This window comes from Atta cephalotes, assembly GCF_000143395.1.
Source record: "Atta cephalotes unplaced genomic scaffold scaffold00068, whole genome shotgun sequence".
Taxonomy (NCBI): Eukaryota; Metazoa; Arthropoda; class Insecta; order Hymenoptera; family Formicidae; genus Atta; species Atta cephalotes.
Genome location: NW_012130132.1, coordinates 215,304 through 228,925, shown reverse-complemented (window position 1 = coordinate 228,925; position 13,622 = coordinate 215,304). Strand labels below are relative to the sequence as shown.

The window sequence follows — 13,622 nt, the reverse complement described above, 5'->3', positions numbered from 1 at the left end:
AGTAAGTAAGTAAGTAACGTAAGTAAGTAAGTAAGTAAGTAAGTAAGTAAGTAAGTAAGTAGAGTAGAGAGAGAGTAGAGAGAGAGAGAGAGAGAGAGNGAGAGAGAGAGAGAGAGTGTGTGTGTGTGTGTGTGTGTGTGTGTGTGTGTGTGTGTGTGTGTGTGTGTGTGTGTGCGCGCGAACAAACTACAATTGACTTAATTATATAATTTCACGCTCTCTTTTCCATGATTCACATTGTGCCAAGTATTGCAGTCTTTCTAGAAAACTAGAAAAAAAGACATAATTTTTAATTAGAAGACAAAGCGTCATCTTCATTCTTTTATAAAAAGAACTGCCTCGTGTTTTCTATTCAGCAACATGTTGATCTATGTCTCCACCCTGATCTCGACACTCTTAATTGAGAGTGATAAAGTTGTGCCCGGTCAGGAAAGGTATAATATGGCAACTTTTATGGTTCTATTCTTGCTAATTACCATCGAAGTCGTGGTGGTGAAGGTGGTTACCTCCGACATAGAACGGGATGAAGATAGTCACTCAATAAGCGCGGCCGCGGTGTTCTTCGATCACGAAGATTAAACACGCGCGGCCATCAACCAAATTAGGAATATCTGATATTTAATTATTTAATTATTTCAATTATTTTTTATTCGGAAAGTGGCACAAACCATTGAAACAGTTTAACGTTAACGTTTTCATGACATAAAAAGAGATATTCTTCAGAAATCATATGAAGCTTCCGCATATTTGTATGAAAAAAAATTACTTAATTATTTTAAAAACACAATTATAGAAAAGAAAGAGAAAGTAAAGTCGCATGTTTCAGACAATTAAATCGCAATGATGTTAGGTAGACCCACTTAACTTCTTGACTGAGATAACCAGTATTGCATGTTATAAAATAAAAAGAAATAACAGCATCGATTTATGACATGCGTGTTTGACTTCTGTCACTTTCCAAATAAATATAAACTGTAAATTAAGTGCGCGCAATGACCGAGAAAAAATAACTAGAAATGCGCACTATTGTAGTATAAAATCGTATCCATGCTATACCTATTTATAAATACTTTCTATTACATTCTCTTTCGTATCTACTATTGGCTCGCACCAATTACAATTAGGTTTCGATAATGTGGGATCTCATAGAGTAGTAATACGATATCGATATGCAGAATGCCTTAGAAATGTCACAGACGTCTTCTCCAACAATATAGACTAAATCCTCCTTAAATAAAAAAAATTTAGATCGCTGCTAAACTAATATTTTTATTACTGGAGTTGTAATTAACAAAAAAAATTATACCTTTTGATTATAATTCAACGAACTTCATTTCTGAAATTATTTAGTTTTAATTTAGAACGCAATTCCAAATTATTCAATGCCGAAAAGTATGTGAGTAAAATAATATGCTCTGTGAGTAAAATAATATGCTATGCAATTTTAAAAGAACTTTTAACTCAAGCAAAAATTAAAAAGATTCCTATAAAATCTAATTAATAATTATATTATTATGTATTATAACAGATTATTTAAATATCAAATAATATTTGACTAAAAAAATAACTAAAAGCATCCCAGTCAAACAGGAAATTTAAATCAATTTAAAAATTTTAAAAATTATTAATTTTTGCAAGGCAATTATAGTCTCGAAAAAAAACTCGTTCTCTTATTCGTTTTTGCGGGACATTAAACATGCATTGTGTTAATAGTCAGTACATGAATATACAGTAAGCGCGGTTATTTGGTACCGTTACTACGTTGTAAATATGTAACAACTGTCCTAGAATATATGGTTTGAGTCGAGCGTTGCGGCTTCGTAATATAATAAATTCGAATAGTTTTATGAGACATTTATATACGCTTATTCTTTGATTATTATTTTATTATATTGAATGTAAACGTGAACTCTAAATATCATTTTCTATAAGTACTCACACGAAATATGTTCGTATCAGCGTAAACACGTTCATAAATAAATTTAATCAATGCAGATTCGCAGAACTGACGGTTTGCTATTGTCATTTCGAAAAACATCTATATTAGATTATTATTCCGCAGTGTATAAATAAGGAAAACTGTTTTGGCTGTATGCTATAAATATGCAAATAAATGTATTGTTCATCTTATATATTCCTTGTTTTGAGTAAATCCTTAATTTATCTTTTTTTATCTTATTTTATAATTGGGATATATTTTATAAAGCGAAATTAAATATTAAAATATATTGATTAATATATTAATATAATATTGTTATATTTTATTTAAATATCAATTTATTTCAAAAAGCAAAGGATACATCTCTCAATATGCTTGCTTCATTTTCGATGCATAAAACAAAAATTATTTTAATTTAAAATGCTTTTTATGAATTACGCATTTACTTTTCAGCATAAAAATGTAAAATTAACTCGAAAAATATGGTTTAAAACAGAATTGATTTTTATATAAGTTCATTCTTTCATTATTATTTTATTATATTAAATGAACGTGAACTTTAAATATCATTCTATAAATACTCGCGTGAAATATATTCGTATCAACGTAAATACGTTTATATAAATAAATTTCATCAGTGATTCATCAGTGATTCGCAAAATTAGACGGTTTGTTGAATCGTTATTTCGAAAGACGTCTATATTATTATTCCGCAGTATATAATTCCGCAGTAAATAAAGGAGATATTTTGGCTGTAACTTATGCAATAAATATACAAATATTTTTGATTTTTCAATTAATATAATAATACTTAAAATATTTAATTAATCAAAAAATTAATTGAAAATCTAAAATTAATAATTAATACAATTAATACAATTAATAATGTGTCAGCGATCAATGCATATATACGCGTGATTACATAGTAATTATCAACCATCATTATTTGATCCTTGATATTTGCGATCCCCTTGATATTTGCATCTTGATTTATGAAGGAAAAATTTAGGAAGAATTCGAAGGTGAAGGAAACAAAACGAGTGGTCCTCGACAGACGTTGTGCCTGTTGCTTGACATTGTTTCTTATCGACCGTGGTGTGCGCTGCAGCGATTGCGGCGCTCGGTCCTGTAGGAAGGCCTGTTCGCGTTGGGACACATCCGACAATGCCTGGCACTGCATATTCTGCCATCAACAAAGGTTTTTGCAATAACACGTATTCATATTCCTTACCATATTATTTATTTTCGAATTGCATCCTTCATTCGTTCGATAAACGAACCATATAATTTTTCCCGAGGCTTCTTTAGAGTCTCTATCATTAAGCTTAACGTTAAGTCTAGCATATAGCATTAAGAAATTTTTCAAATCAATTATCATAAATAATGTTTCCGTCATCAATAAAAGTTTTTTATTAATAAAATTATTTTAAACAAAAGTTGCATTTGAAAGGAATGACTTATTGATTTACAGTAATTTTACAGATCGTGGCTAAAGAGGAATGATAACTGGTTCGATAATTTCGGTGGCATGGCTAATGAAGAGGAGGAACTGCATAGCGGCTTTGGCACCGCCAAATCGCACCTTTATGTTGCAGGTAACGTGTGTAGAAACAATGTAGCGAAATTTTTATGGCGTTACATCGAGTTAAAATATTTCTAAGCCTTACGACAAGCCAACGGTGCAATAGGAGGCGTATCACAAGTGTTCCGGAACGTCCAGCGTATGCTTTCTTTTTCTTCGCGATTTTACATGAGCGTTCTATATCTGATCAGCGAACGTCCGTCCTTGTTCCAAGGTATTATAGAAAAGTCGCATAACGGAGGGAGACCTGAACAGTAAAAACGGTTCGAAAAATCTCTCACGGTGATGTTCATTGTTCGGTGCGCGCTGCGTGATCCACCACGTGAATTGTATCGAGAAAGAGCGTGAGCGATCTAACGGATTGATGTACGGTCCGGGATTTAGAAAGCGACTTTTCTTCGTCCCGCGACGGACAGGTTGTACGATTTGAGACGACGCGATGACGGTGACAACGCAAAGTTTCAAGTGGTTCCGCAATGCAGAGGAATGAGTGCGTATATGCGAAACGTGACATTCAAATTAAACGCGGAAGAAACGTGGTTCTATAATTGTATGACGGTTCGCGATCACAATCTTGAAAATTTGTATACTCAGCATTATCACAAATCGAAGTATACGTATAGATATACAATCGGTAAGATTATTCCTTTAAGATATTTATTGAGATATTTATTCTCTTGACTTAATTCTAATTTTGAAGAAAGTTTTACCTTTGAGTAAAAGTATAATATTATTTCACGGAAAAACGATTGCTCTGAAGCATCTAAAAATTTAGCTAAATACAATCTGAAAATAATTTTATCGGATTATCACAATAATTGTGGAAGACGTTCAAACTAATTGTTAGAATGTCAAAATTTGCTGTATTGTTCGTTATGTTTGAGTAGTATATAATTATTTTGGTTTACCAAATTATTTTCAGATTTCTAGCTAAATCTTTGGATATTTCAGTAAAATCTTTCTTTTCAAGTATAAAGGATGCTTTAAATTTTGTTTTCCAGGAAATGCAGCTGCGATTTCAAACGTGGAACAGATTCAGGAGGATCGGGAAGAGAGACGCATGGTGTACGCAATCCAAAATTTTGTCGAGAAAATAATCGACGGTCTCGTTGAGAACATAGACGATACGCCAATCGATCGACTCTACGAGGACCTCGAGTGTAAGTGAATTATTGCATATAATTACAACACATATCGCTGCGGCGTAATAATAATATTAGCGCCGAGACACTATCATGTCTCCTAAAATTGTAATCGAAATTTTAATTAACGTTCATTATTCCAGACGACAGATTTCTAGAGGAACATCGTCCACCATTGATCGCCGCTCTCATTCGATTGACTACTTGTTTGAAAGCGTCCCTTCCGAGTAAGTACTTTCAACTTAATTCTATTCAATTTAATCAATATTCCTTTGTAGCGTTTTCGACTGCAGCGAGTTTGAATCGATTAATCTGGAAGTGCCATGAACTCGTCAAATCAGAAACTAGAACTAGTTATTTGTTTCGAAGGTTTCGACACTCAAATTTTCGATATTTCTTCGATACTAATCTTCAAATCTACAAAAAAATCAAAATTATTAATCTAATAAAGTGAATGGTAACGAATATATTTTCATTAAAAATATATTATGAACATATTTTTCATTTTTTTTTCTATTTGCACAAGTATACTTTTCAAAGCTTTGAAACAGGGGTATTATTTCACAAACGCTTATAGTTACATCGATACAACACACTAAGGCTCATGTCACACTACGCATTGGAAATCGAGGATTACGAATTGAAAATTGTAATTCCGAACGAAACGGATTAAAATTAAAATTATCTGACTGCTCGAATTAAAATTTCCAATTGTAGATTTGTATCTAGCTAAAATTTTACATACTTTAGCAAAACTGTTTTTTCCGTATACATAAATAGAAAACAAATTTAACAAAATAAAAATACTAACACTACACTAAAAATACCAAGACTACAATTTTTTTCAATAGTTAATATTTAAATATCATTAAAAATGATTTTTTGCTAAAAATAATTTTTAATAAGATACTTTTTAAATAAAAAGTGTACATATTGAGTGGATTGTTATACACAAATCTTATATTTATTATAGGAACTTCTAAAAAATATAACTTTGTAAAATATTATTAATATGTAAAAGCTTATAGAAAAATAGATTAGATAATAACGTTGCGCGTCACATCGCCAACTCGACAATAAAAATTCAAAATTGCTTAAGAATTTGGAGATCTTATTGCTTCAAAAAAGAGACAGCAAATTATACATCAGTTCTTCTATTTCATTTTCAGCGTCCGAAGCTGATCGAAGCGTGACATGGATTTATATCTTAGGACAGGTTCCACCAATGTAAGATTAACTTTAATCTCGGTTTAACTTTCTGTTTTTATATTTTTTTAATTCTTAGCAAGATTAAGTTACATTCTTGGAACCGGACCTTAGTTTATGTTGCGTAACATTTCGGCGCTTGCAAACCAATCTTTTCTATATGATATAGCACACTGTGTCTGCAAAATGACACCCCTGCTTCGAAAGCATCTTAAACTTTAACAGTTCAAAGTTGATTTTGAAGATTCATCTTTCTTTCAAATTTACAAAGTTGTTAAATGTAATAACTTTATGTGAAACCCAAAGTATGTAGAACATATAACATCATTTAATTGACCTCTGGTCGACTCAAACCTTCTGCAGTCGAAAATACTATTAATTACTCATTTTATTCCTAAAACTTGACAACTTTAAGATCTCTTTCTCTTATTTCTTTTTATTTTATGACTCGTAAGACACGGACTGGGCTTCTTAAATTCACTCTTGCATTATTATTACATTTAAGAAAAAAGTACATTTAATTTCACTTCAATATCGAGATCTTATAGAACCTGTATAAGTACATTTTTATGTTCATTTATATTCTGACCTCGTCGACATAAATTATTTATGTTTTCGATGTTTCACGCTCACACTGCAAAAAAAATTTGGACGGTCTTACGAAATTTATAAATAAAGAATAAGTTTATATAGAGTGTTTCTTTTGGAATGCCACCAAGATTTTGTAATTAGATAATAATTGCTGCATTGTCGTAAACAAGTCTATAAAGTCTGATCTAAATCCTATATCTCGGAAACGATTGTAAATTGTGATGGAAAAATGTTTTATATCCAAGTCGTAGAATATATAATGAAAATATGGACTTGATCTTGAATCTCTAGGCTAGGACTGATGTTTTTTTAAGTAGAAGCTCCTATTTTTTATTGCATATTCTTATAACTTACCTCAAGAACTTTTCAAAACACTACAATGCTTTTTTTAATTAGTACTTTTCGAGTTACAAGGCTTACAGTATCACTGTGTTAGCATTACCTAATGTACCTAATGGCTAAAAAGTCTTTTGAACGGTATTCAAGATCATAACCTGGATAACATTTGTCAAGATTGGATATTAGTTGTTTCTCTTATTTTCATTTTGATCAAATGAATTTTTACCGTATAAAGTAAACAACTTCCAATGGCTTTGATTTTGACAAATGTTATCATGAATCTGAATAACATTCAAAATGTTTTAGCCATCGATCGGACATCTTGAGCAACTAACGTCGATCATATTGTAATATATTCAAGCCTTACAACTCGAAAAGTACTGATTATAAAAAAGCATTATTGTAATGTTTTGAAAAGCTCTCGAGATAAACTACAAGAATATGCAATAAAAAAATGAGGAGTTTCATTTAAGAAACATCAGGTCACATTGATCTAGTCTTGAAAAGATTACTCAAAATCAAATCCATATTTTCATTATACGTCCCTCTTAATATACAATTTTCGTATAAAACATTTTTTCATACCTACAGCCATTTCCGAGATACAGAACCTGGATCAAACTTTATAGACACCTAATATATAAATAATATATGAATGATGAAATAAATTTATCGTACTGTCTGAAGAAATCAACAAAAGCACTATTGTATGTAGATATGGGCTGATTTTTACAGACTGCGAAAATTTTACTTTCAATGCCTTGATTGATTTTTCAATTACAAAAAAATACAAAACAAGTTATTAATTTAAAATTAGCGACTTAAGCGACTAAATCATTACTGAATGATTTACATTTAATAAAAATCAATTTGATTTCAAATTGATCCAAATTCAAAGAAAAATGTATAGTGACAGCAATTATATAAATAATTATACAAGTTTTATTTAGAATTAATGTACATAGTTGAATAAAGATTATTTTATAATTGTAACAACTATAAAATAGTTTATTCAACTATACGTATATGTATATATATATATATATATATATATATATATATCTCAATTCTATTATATAAAACTATATAAAACTTGTATAGTTACTTATACATAGTTGCTACAACCGTCTTTTTCTCTGAATGCAATTATTAGCAATTATTAGACATATCAATATTAAAATGATATATTAAAATGATTAGAGAAATAAATAATAATAGAAATAAAAACAGTGATGAAAAAAATAAATATTTCATCATCAATATAAAAAACATTATTAACTTGAATGAAAAACGCCCATTCAGGTCAAGGTGCATAATAATATTTTTTATGAATTTATACAATTTCCAGTTCAAGCTGTGTGTAAATTATTTGTCGCTCTTGAAATACAGTCCTAAATTAAAGCTGGAATAATCAAATCACGAATTAAAAGCAATTTAATATTGCTTGCAAATAAGTATTTTAGAAAGCTGTTAATGATTTCATGCTAGTAAGCATCTTAAAAATTGTAAATAATTTATTACGAAAAATATTATCTCAGCCAGGAATCTGGATTTCCTGCATTCCAGGCGTCCTCCCACATAATTATTAAAAAATTAAAAAAATTTCAGACCGTCTATTAGAGAAATATAATATTAATCTAAAAATAATTTTAAAAAAGTATATGAAAACAATATATATATTTTAATAATTATTAAAAATTAATTAAAAAATAGAAATCATCAATATGATTGCATGATATTTCTTAAGTGTTACTGCAATAAGAATGAAATGCCAATTCGCGGAATCTTGACATCGACCACCCGGTGTATCTTGCCACGGTGACGTACCGGTTATTAACTGCCGCCTGCTTTCCCACCGAAGACAATGTGCGCCGCTCCGCTCCACTGGTCGTCGTTCTCCAGGCACTCTTATCATTATACCCGCGTTCGCGACATCTTGACGGCGCGTGATTACGTAAAAGACACTACCGGCGCTCATAATTATCGTAGTGTCCTCACTTGAGTCGACCCGAGCAATTTTACCTTCCCACGACGAACCGATTCCGTTAAAATGCGAAAACAGAGACAGCTCCGATGCAACGAAAGTTACGAATTGTTCATTATCGACAAGCATCGATCCAAAAATTGAAGAACAATCTTGACGCGAATAGAAAAACATTCACTAAATATATAAAAGTTCTCTCATCTTTTTGTATTTATTAAACAAATTTTTACTTGAAAATTCCCCGATTTTATTAATTCAATATGTTACATGTGTTTTAAACGTAATGAAAATATATAATCAAATCTATTTTATTCATACATGACAGTAAGGGATAACACCAACATATCAGACCACATTTAACGAGATTGGCGATTTGCGGAAATTTCTTGCATAATGTCACAGTAATTGAGAAAATAATATTTTTTTCCAGTTACTGCTAGCATGATATCTTGATATTTTTTTTTGCAATTCGTTAAAAACAATCGATGTGATATTGCGTATTTTACATTGTTGAGAAAAAGATTTTATCTTTTACAGTTTAAAAAATTTAATAAGTTGCGATATGTGCATAGTTCAGTGAGAACTCAATAGATTGTGCACGTGTATCGCGACGTGATGTTCTCATTAAAGCTTGTATCTAAGCTTCACAATCTCGTAAGTAATATTATATATATTTAATAATGCAATATTTTTATAAATATCAATAAGAAAATAATTCTTTCATATATATAATATATTGTTTGATACAATTAATTTTGTAAAAATACGTTAAACATACGATTTTTTATTTTAAAACGGAATAAATTTTTTTGATAAATAAATTGGGTTGTACAGATAATTATTCAATTATCCAGTATATTTTCATCATGTTAATAAATATCTGCCCAACATAATTTTATATCAGGAAAGTTTTATATAGAGATATAAATATTTAATTATATACTAGCTACTAAAAACATTGTTCCACTGCTTTCACGAACCTTCATTCCGATTTGAAAGGCTTCATATAGTACGTGACTTCGCAAGAAAGACTTCTTCAAAAGTCTACTTTATCATAAATCGTAAACATATTTCGATAGCTCTCACAATCAGTCATAATGGTTATGTTAATATGGAACTGAAGAACAGAGGAATTGCGAATGACTAAAAAAGTAGATCAAGGAATTATCTATTATTTAATAAATTCTTGATAACAAAAAAAAGTTGAAACTTCAATCTCGATTTTAGACTTGGACAAAAAATTCTTTATCTTAAAAATAAATTTTGCTACATAATACTATAAGAATTTAATATCAATCAATTGGTTATTATTAAAAATTAACATATTATAGACATTTTCTGTCTAAGTCTTCGAATCTTTGACAGGAAGTTTAGATGATCTCCTTTAAAGTTAAATAACCTAAGTTGTTTCAACTTTCGCCATTAAGAATTTGTTGTTAAAAGGCAATCAACAGCTTTCAAATCTACTTTTTGAGTTGTTCAACTCTTCCTTTCTTTGTACTAATGTGTCATTACCAGTAACTTGTTGATCGCGAGAGCAATCACTAATCAAAATCTATTTATGACTTACAGGATATTCCTAAATAGACTTTCAAAGAAAAACTTTTTTTATTGTATTTCAAGATAATATTTGAAGATAAAAAAATATATGTTGCAAGTAATATATTTATAGTATTAAAATATTATAGTAGACATTATATATTTATATTTTAAACTCAAACAAAATTCTCTGAAGGCAACAAAACTAAATTTTATTTTTAAATTAGGCATAATCTATGCCTTTACTTTTTAAAAAACCTTTTTGCTGCAAGAATACATTAGCAAGAAATATCTTCCTATTTATTAATGTCATAAAAATATAGTTTTTATTTGTAAGTTGATTTATATATATATAATTATATATAATTTTACATATTGTAGATACACACACGCACAACACATATATGTCGCACTTTATTCATCCTAAATGTTTGTATAACTATAACATAAAAAAAATGACTGCTACAAAATGAAACATAAATAATATTGAATATAACATCTAAAAAAAAATTGTATTATACTTGCAATTGAAAATGTTGTTTGAACGAAGAACGTTCTATAAAAAATATGCAAATAATTAAAAAAGGAATAAATACTTGCTGAGATCCGAATTTAATAAATTATAAAACAAGAAATTCTAGATATCCTGTTAATATTTCAAAGTGATTTGTAATGAAAAAGATTTGATCATTGATTGCATAATAAATAGTGTGCAAACGAAAATGCAAACGAATCACAGTAAATCTTGCAATGTAAATGTAATGTTTTTCTCTGACGTATGAATCATCGCAATTTCTTATTCGAAGGATAGATTTTTGATTAGTCAATTCGCTAGTCGAAGGAAGCCATGAAGGAAAGGACGAATAATTATAATGTTCTTCGAATGATAATTGCCATAAGTTGATGTAATCTAACTCATTTGAAGAATACTCGTATATAAATAGCACACTAATAAGATTGATTACACACCACTTATTCACAAAATGTTTTAATAATTTGAAGAATTAATAATTTGAAAATGGTTTAATAATTTGAAGAATTATAAATAGCATGCTGATAAAATTGTTAGATAAAGTGTTTACACATCCCTTATTATTCATGATTATCATAAAACGTTTTAGCAATTTTAAAAAATTCCTCGTATTTTTATAATAGTAATTACCTAAAAACTTTATCGTGTATCTTTGCATTATTAAAACAGGAGTTTTCAATCAATTATTACATGTACAGATATATATATTATTGTATTATAGAACAAGATTTTATTATAATTTTATTCATTGCTTCTGGAGCACTGAAGTAAATTTGATAGCTAAATCGGCAGGAAAGTTCAGGTGTACAAAGTAAAAGTACCCAGGCGAGCGTTCGCGGATAAAGGAAATGAGTTCTTCGTTTCTTCCGCGAATCGAAGTGACATTTATACAAGTTACGATCGACTAATCATATCGGCGACATGAAATTAATGGAATTAAAATTCGCTAATTTCGTCTGTCGTAACAAAACTTGTATCGACTCCAACCTGCTCCACGGAATTGAAGTGGAGAATGTAATCTCAATCTCGCGTAACTTGAGCGACTTTTGCATCTTGTCACACAGTCTTCTGATTCCACCTAAAAGAAAGTTGAAAAAGACACCATTCGCATGACTGCGTATGCACGCGATAACGTACGTTAGAAAAGACACATAACGGTGGCGAATGCGAACGAACGAACGGTGATATCTCTTTAACACGTCGCTCCAATTCTCAGGATAAGTCATGTGGCTTCGCAAACTTAACTCATGCGATATATCGTTAGTAACATTGCACACTTTCATCCTTAAAGCTCCTTTGAGGAAATTAAAAATGTGAATCAACATCTTAAATAAAATAGATATTAAAATTCTACATTTTTCAGAATGACATATGATAATATTAAAAGCATTTTGAAGAAAAGAAGCATTCATTAATGATTTTTATACACAAATTCTTAATATGTAAAATACTATTCAAATATTGCTAATTTAAAAATTACATTATTATAAGAAGCAGATAAAGAAACAAATGTTTTTATATAATATCTTATTAAATATTTAACAAGAAAACGTTCCTTTTCTTTTAATTTATTGACACTGATTTGTGTATCCAATTAGCATATTAATTTATGTTAATTTAATAAATATTATCTACCTATTAGTGATCGGCATACTTTGCATTGATTTTACACATTACGAAGTTAGAGATATATGACAATTTCGCGAATATTCTTACCTTAAAAAATATTTTATTGAAAATATATTTTAACGTAAAAAGTTCATTAAAAATTATAGTAATAAAAAATAATAATGTGTCAGAGGACCGATTACAAAAATCTGTGTAGTAGTTAAAGTGTTAAATATAATCGCATTAGAAAAAATTTGATTCTGAAATTGTTTCTTATTAAAAAAAATAAAAGTATAATATTCCTCGGACAAATATTTTCTTCACTCTCCTTCTGCAGTATTCCGGGGATAATAGCAACGTGTTGAATTAGATTTGAACCGCGGAAGGATTACAAATTACCACAGGCCTAATTTCGAGGCTTAAGCGACTGCGATTAAGCGTTAAATGCGCGCAGAATGCGGGCCGCCGTGATCCCACAAAGCGGGACCCAATCCGGCGGCGTGCGATTATCGTGAGAGATGCGCATTCTCGCGCAAAAGCAACCAGACTCCCCACTATGAAGAAGCCATAGGTCGTACACATCATGCACAGGTGGACGAGGACGAGCGACGACGGCGACGGCGACGGCGAGACGTGCGTGTCTCAGTCGTGAACGAGCGAGCGAGCGAGTGGTGCGAGTGCTCGCGTGTGAAATTACGCGCGGCGCACGATTAAAGGACGAAATAAGAGGTAGACTGGGTAAACGTGACGATAGAAGAAAACAAGGATACGCGAAATATATATGTGAGGAATGTGACGCATGAAGCAACGTGAGAAAGGAATAACGAGACGTGTTTAACGGACGCATGACAGGAGATCTTTAACCTCGGATGATTATACGGTCGTTCGGCTTTGCTCATAGATCGGTATAAACATCGGTGACGGATTGATGAAAGCGTTGGCACGAGCCCTAGGAAATAAGTGAATTGACAGAGATTGACAGGAGTCTATATTGTGAAATTGAATTTCTAATCTAGAGGAAGAGGGAAAGCACTTTGGCATCCTTTCTTTCCATTCCTTGTAACTTCTTCGCAGAAAAAAGAGAGAGAGACAGAGAAAATAGAGAAAGAGAAAGAAACAAATCTATATATATATATATATATATATATATATATATATAT

General features: G+C 30.4%; 1 protein-coding gene across 1 annotated transcript in view; it reads left to right on the top strand.

Moving 5' to 3' along the window:
* Nucleotides 1-2,931: 2,931 nt before the first annotated feature.
* Nucleotides 2,932-13,622, top strand: part of LOC105623955 — a 30,165-nt gene continuing 19,474 nt past the window's right edge. Inside the window, exons 1-4 of the mRNA XM_012205325.1 lie at nt 2,932-3,137; nt 3,422-3,534; nt 4,523-4,681; nt 4,807-4,890. Coding sequence (XP_012060715.1) covers nt 2,932-3,137; nt 3,422-3,534; nt 4,523-4,681; nt 4,807-4,890 — 562 coding nt within the window. The remainder of the gene's footprint in view (nt 3,138-3,421; nt 3,535-4,522; nt 4,682-4,806; nt 4,891-13,622) is intronic.